Raw genomic sequence first — 6,994 nt, forward strand, 5'->3', positions numbered from 1 at the left:
CAACAAATATTCTGTGTGGAAGGAAAGCCAGCATGTAGGTTGAGGAGAGCTGGAGCTAATGGTAGGAAAAGAAGCTGTTTTTCCAGCAGTGCTATGAGACAAACCCCCTCATTTTTTGGCCATGGGGGCTACGGATCAAAATCCTGGTTCTACCTGGCTAGTGACCCCATAGAACCTGCCCCTCTGCACCAGACAGGAAGAAAAAAGACACAGTACTAATTACTTCCTAAAACATTCTCATCTCCACCAAGTCATTACACTGTTGGTTACAAATGTGCACTCCTAAAGAACAGGAACAAAAATAAACAGAACAGAACAGCCATCACAGTGTTGTTAGGTCTAGAAGTTCAGTCACATGACCGATATGTTAAACGATACATTTTCAGCCTTAAGGCAGAGAAAACAGTTACATGTAAAACAGAAAAGGGTCTTTTGTTTTAAAATACCATTCAACTTATTTGAAATTAAGTACAAAAGATCAAATTACAGACAGTAGGAAAGAAAAAGGGAGTTGGGGAGAAAGCCAGGCAGGCACAACAAGGTCTCAACCAGAAAGCAGGCAAGTAAGTGCCCAAAGCACTTGCCCCTCTCTCCCAGGTGGGAGTTTGCTGCCCAAGCATCTGCTTGCTCTAATATAGTGACAGTCTCACTTGTGTCATTTCTGGCACTTCCACATGCTGCCTCAGCCCATGGCTCAGGGAGAGCAGGCTGCAGTAGCAACCTCCACGCCAAGTTGCCCTAATGCAATTTGCAAATGGCTGAGAGGCTGATGCTGAGCTAGGCCCAGCTGCTATTGCGTGCCGAGGTCCCTGCTGGATCTGTGCTGCAGAGAGGCAACAAATCACTGCAGCACAAAAACACTGCGGTGCATGGCAAGCCAGCTGAGCTGGCCCAGCAACCGCAGTGCTGAGGTACCAATGGCCGTACAAGCTTGGCTTGAGAATCCTCAAGCAGGGTGCAAGACTGTGGGGGAGTTAGAGGATGCACTCATGAAGAGCGTTCCTCCCAGCAGATTGCAGTGTGCTCCAGGCTCACAAAGTGGACACGTTAAAACTGGCAAATCGCATCATCTTCCATGTATGCAGGAACAACACCCAAGTGCAGAGTGCAAAGTGTACGCTGGCTGAGCCTGTCTGGCCAGTCTCTCAGCACAAGGCTAAAGGGAGAGCAGCCTATGAGCGAGAAGATGGCTCTGGGGAAAGCCCAAGGGGTGCAGGGGTGCTTGTGAAAATCCACAAGGCAGAAGGATTTCCCTACCCCTACCCCTTCCCTACCCCCTCCTCTCTGGGATGCAAGGTGCAGCATGGGTGGGCTCCAGCCCTGCCCTGATCCATTCTGCTTCCAAGTTGAGAGCTTGCACACACTTAGACAAGAGAAACTGCCCACAACACAATGACTGACAGGGCTTGCTCCAGAAACAAACCAGGAGCTTCTAATTCAGTAGAAATTGAACAGCCAGCACATTCCTGACAGACTCCTGACACTCAGCAGCCCTTTCTTGAACAGCTATGCTTAAACAATGATGGAAGTAAACTCATTAATATGGGGAGGGGGGGAGAGAGAGAGAGAGAAGGGAAAACAAGCAGTAACTTATTAGGTAGCTCCTTGGGGCGGTGGTTACATTCCCAGCAACCTGGGCAAACAGAGATTACAATACCCAAAAGAAACAGATCAGCTTAAAAGAAAGGGCCAATTGGGAACTCAGAAGTCAGTGTAGCTGGACATCCAGCTGTGTAGTAAAAAGGGGAAGTGGCAAGAACTCATGAGCAATGACTGATCCTCATGTTCAATGACCTCCATGCCCCAGTAAAGGTGGTGGAAGAGAGCAGCAGCAGCAAGAGATTTGTTTTGCAGGAGGGCACCAGGAAGTGAAGGGTGCCTGGGCCCCAACACAATACTGACGCAGTGGGTGGCAGCCCGTTGGCCTCACCTACACACAGGCAAAGGGGCCGTCTCCAAGGAGGAGCTTCCTGCTTGCTGGTGGTGCCAATTTTGGCGCTGGGACTTGCCAGGCAGACGTCCCTACGTATTGCTCCTTTCTTTTGATTTTTCACTTTTGCTGTCCTGGAGGGGAAAGACATGAAGGGTAGGGTTAGTGGGCTGCCTATGCCAATCAAGTTCTGTGCACTGGGTACAGGGCTAGCGCTGAGGTGGTTCAAAGAAACTCTCTCTGCACCAGGGTAGTGGAAAATGGCCACCATCCTCCTCCCGTCATCCCCTGCTGTAGCTCTGCCATCACAGTCAGCTGCTATTGTGCCCATTCTGCTTCACAGGATCTCACTTTAAGCCACACTCTGTTTATGCAGTGGTAAAGCAACTAAGGCCCTGACATGTGCACTTGCATTGCATCTGTTTTTCACACCAATGAAAGTGACACCAATGTTGGTATGGAAAGATGATCCCTTGTCCTAAGATAGCTGCAACAATAGCAGTATTACTACTCTTCACCACTAGGACCCAGTAATAATCTGCTTCCAGCAAGCAAATGGCCATCCCAGGACAGAAGCAGACACATGACACCAACAGCAGTGCAACTTCCAGGAGCGTAGTTTTCACCCAGATTTTTCCATGGATAACTCCTGGCTCAGGTCTAGCACAGCTCCACACCAGTGCAGCACTGTTGCTTGTCTGTTTCTGGTTTATGCTAGTATAATCATAATGTGTTACATTAGCATAAACCCCAGGCATGAGGGACCTAGATTTTTCCAATGCTACTGGACAATGCCAGGCCCTTTAAATGCACCTTGCAAAGATGCATACTTTCATTGTACAGATGGGGAAAACAAGCACCCAGAGATAGTGACTTCCCATAGTCCCACAGTGAGTGGCAATGCTAGGAATTGAACAGGTGTCTCAACTCCCAGTCCTTTACTCTAAAGCAGTGGAAGCCAATCTTCACAGCACAGGTACCATGAATTAGCCCCATAACCTCCCTGAAGTGCCACTCTAATGTTCTTCCCCTACATGATCTTCCGCTCTACTTCCTACTTCCTTCCCTGTGCTCCCTGCTCCTTGCCCTACCTGCCACTGTGCTCCCTGCTCCCACCCTTATCTGCAATATGCCACAAAGAAGGTGCCCTTGCCACCTGTGGCACCCATGCTGCAGGTTGGCCACCCCTTCTCTAAAGCATATTGCCTTCCCACTGATAGAGGGGAAAGTGAAACAGCAGACGCCCATGGTTTCAGGCATGCTGTGATTCAGGCTTACTATACTCCTGTGCAACAGAAGATATTAAAAAAAAAAAAAAAAGAAAGGAAACCAGGATACACGCACACACCCCTCTACACACAGTCCCTATAACCCAAGCAGAGAGATGATGAAAACCATTTCTCTGTATGAACTTTTAAATTTGCCCCTTTAACTTTTACATTGCTGAGGCTTCAGCAAGAGAAAAATCACAGTTTCCTACACCAGGTGCCTTTCCTACATTAGGTGTCTTTTTCTAAACAAAGAAAGGAAATAAGAGTCAACTTTGGACTTACTTTTTACGTGGGTTTAGATTTAAAGTATTTAGAAACTCAAATTAACTGGAGCCCTGCTTACAACCTGCAACGAGAAGCTGGAGTTTGGGACATGTCAAAAGATTAGGCAAGTTAAGATTTCCTCAAAACACAACACATTTTTTTGTGTGGGGAGGGGAGAACAGAACTCTCACACAAAGGTAAAGTGCCACACAGTCTCACACAGCAAAGCAAGGCCGAGGGAACAGTACCTCAGGGGGTGGGGGCTTGATGGTCACAGGCTGTGATGTTCTTCGCGGTGGAGAAGGTTTTGGCTGTACCTGCTGCTGGACAGTGTTGTAGTAGGTAACCCCTCCATATACTTGGGACTGGGCCTGCATTTCCCAAAGAATAGAAAGACCAGTTCTTGTTAATGGGACACATCTAGTGCACCTATTCAGATAGCGTTAGCCATTTTGCTTGGCCTTCTTTAAGCTGTAAAACTATCTGTAAAATAAAATTATGTTGTTCAAAGCCAAAGAGGAGCAGAACCACCCCATGCAACAGCCACAGTTTTAATGTGCTTTGTAAGATGAACTCAGTTGCTAAGCTGACTGGCTTCTGCAAATACTTGAGGAAGTGTTACCTAAAAGGCTGCATTTCACTGCAATAATTTTGCCAAGACAACTCTGGTAGCATCCATCAATGATAGTAGGTAGTCATCTGATTACATCAACCTATAGTTACACTAGCTAGATTCACAGACCTTGGTTGTTTCACACGGGTCATTATGTCCTTCAGGGTTTTCCATGTACCATGCGTTTCCCCTTTAACTTTTGTTTTGTGCACACAAGGTGGCTGATAATTCCCCATGAAACCACTGTTTCCAGGTGTCTTGGAGTGCAAAACTTGCTCCCAAGGATGGGCTAACAATAAAATCAAATTCTTCTGCCTTCACCCAGATGCCAAACATCAAAACACACCCAGACTGAGCTAAGAACATGCACCTCTTTTATCCTGCCATGGAGTGTCACCCTTGTGCCATTTACAAGCCAACCGCAGTGATGGCAGGTCCTGTCTTGCCACAGCTTGTCATTACTATAAGATGTCCCAGGAAATCTCTAGGGCTCCCTGTGGGACAGGACCTCAAAGCTAACAGGCATCATGGATGCAGGATTTCAAGGGTGGCCATCTAGACTTGGTAGTTAAAAGGAAAACAACCTGTTTGGCTCATGGCCATTTAGGCACAAACATTTACTACTATTTATGGACTCTAATGTGACAAAAATTTCCTTGGTCTGTAAATGGCCTGTGAGCTGCCATCTTGCTGCGGAGTGGGTTCCCATGCTGCCAAGGCCACAAAAGGTACCACCAGCAGCCAGCCTGCATTCAGCCTACTACATTGGTTTAACAACAGGAAGGCAGTACATTCAGCAAACTCAGAATCCTGCTGTAGTTGGCTTAGTTTGGATCAGGAAGAGATCTGCCCGTGTAAAGAGCTTCTAGTCAAACTCACACTGCTTCTTCCCTTGCATTAGTACATAACCTAAGTACTGGAGTCACATTAGACAGGTAGTAGATGCAGAAAATTCAAATTCCAGTCCCAGCAAGTGCAAATCAGAGAAATCAGATCAGTCTTCTTTTGTTAAGCAAACTGAATAGAAAACAAAGTAGAAGATGGATTTCTGGATGTCTGAGTTGTGTGCTACATAGAAAACAATTCCCACACCTGGGCAAAAGCAGGAATTATACCATGTATGACAGACACACCTACCCAGCATAAAATCCCAATGTTTTGTGTTTTACAAAACTCCTATTCAATGCAACTTAATGACACTGGAGCCATCTTACCTGGGTGTTGGGATACAGATGGGGAGGAGGTGGTGGCGGGAGCGCTCCTGGGGGGTAGGGGTAGCTAGGATTCCCAAAATTCATGACCCCAGGAGGGGAGAAATAGGTGGGTGCAAGTAGCTGCTGTGGTGGGGGTTGCCCAGGAGGCATGGAGACAGGTGGAGGGTATAAACCAGGGTTCCCCATAGGTGCTGGCGTCTGATGTGGATGTAAACCTGGAAATGAAAATCCACATGTAAGGACATCACATACCAGGAAAAGGCTGGGAACTTTCAGATGCAAAAACAGACCCACACTTCCGGCCTGGTGCCACTCCCACCTTCATCACTTTAACACAAAATGCTGATAGCGAATGGGGAGGGTGTTTTGCTAAAAATGTCTTGCCAGACAACCACAACAGATTAACTCCTTCAGTGTTTGGCAGAGGAAGCTTTATCTAACAAGTGCAGAATGTAGGCTGTATCCCCAGGGACACAGTTTTTCCAGAAGCAACCAAAGACCACTTTAGAAGTTGGACAGTCCCCTAATAATGTCCATAAGGGAGGAACCATTAATCTACAAAGGGTAAGACTAGGAGGCAACTGTTTCACTCTCTCTCTGGAAACTGTTCGAGGGTTTCCACTGATATGGACAGTAACCAGCAGGTTCAAACTTCCCATTAAAACAAGAATAATACTTTCCTGGTTGCTTGGTTAGCTAATTTCTAGCCAGGCATTCCAAACATCTGCTCCAGAGCGCTTAGACCTGCATTGGCCTTGGTGCCTGACTATTTCTAGAATGAAATAGGTCTTTAACAAAGGAAGCCTACAGAGTACATATATTCTAGAAAGGAACGCACGATAACAACATGCAGTGAGCAACACTGACTTATGCTACAAAATGGATATGTGGCTTTGTCAAACTATTTAAGTTCCCATTTTCAAAAGACATTACAATTAAATACTGACTTGCCCTGAATATAAGCCTTGCTCATTTTACAAATGGGAAAAACAGGCAGAAAGGTTAAACAACCTGCCTACAGCTGCAAAGAAAGTATGCATCAGATCTAGAGTAAAACTTCAAGAGCTCTTGGCTCCCAAGCATCAGCTTAGACTGGATCTTTGTCAGATGTACAACAGAGTCAGTATAGAACCTGGATCATTTGTATCAGGTGGTTCACAGCCTGTTTGTTTGCAACAAATTGCTAAATTAATTAAATTGCTAATGGTGAGCCATTCAGCTCTTTGCTATGAGTTTTACTTTTAAGGGGTACCAGTTCTCCATTGATCATGAGCTCATCAGTAGTCCTATGCAGTCAATCAGAGAAGCAGAACCCTGTGAACTAAAATTCACAGCAAACAGCTGGAACACTTTAGTGGTCCTACATAGCTGTTTGCTGGAGCTCTTTATACCCAGTTTTTTGCAAATTCTTATCTTGGCAGGGAGAGTAAGGAACCTAACCCCACCAAGTATGCAGACTCTACTGCATAAATCAGGGTCGGGCAATTATTTAAGATGGAGGGCCGCTTACTGAGTTTTGGCAAGCCATTGAGGGCCGCATGACAGACAGCCAAGGGCAGATAAATATTAATATTTTTTAATTTCTCAGGGGCCCTGTGGATTGGATAGAATGGCCTGGTGGGCCACAGCCGGCCCACAGGCCACATTTTGCCCACCCCGGCATAAATGTTTTCATAACAAGTTTACTTGTGAGGACAGGAAG

The 6,994-nt window shown here is 46.2% G+C and overlaps 1 protein-coding gene across 1 annotated transcript in view; it reads right to left on the reverse strand.

Moving 5' to 3' along the window:
- Nucleotides 1-219: 219 nt before the first annotated feature.
- The window catches only part of CASC3 (cancer susceptibility candidate 3), a 29,292-nt gene continuing 22,517 nt past the window's right edge, over nt 220-6,994 (reverse strand). The window contains exons 11-14 of the mRNA XM_019505153.1: nt 5,293-5,507; nt 3,714-3,836; nt 3,484-3,560; nt 220-2,064 (exon numbers count right to left, since the gene is read on the reverse strand). Of these exons, the coding sequence (XP_019360698.1) occupies nt 3,525-3,560; nt 3,714-3,836; nt 5,293-5,507 (374 nt within the window). The 3' untranslated portion in view covers nt 220-2,064; nt 3,484-3,524. The remainder of the gene's footprint in view (nt 2,065-3,483; nt 3,561-3,713; nt 3,837-5,292; nt 5,508-6,994) is intronic.

This window comes from Gavialis gangeticus, unplaced genomic scaffold (assembly GCF_001723915.1).
Source record: "Gavialis gangeticus isolate Ggan-Ray unplaced genomic scaffold, GavGan_comp1, whole genome shotgun sequence".
Lineage (NCBI taxonomy): Eukaryota > Metazoa > Chordata > Crocodylia > Gavialidae > Gavialis > Gavialis gangeticus.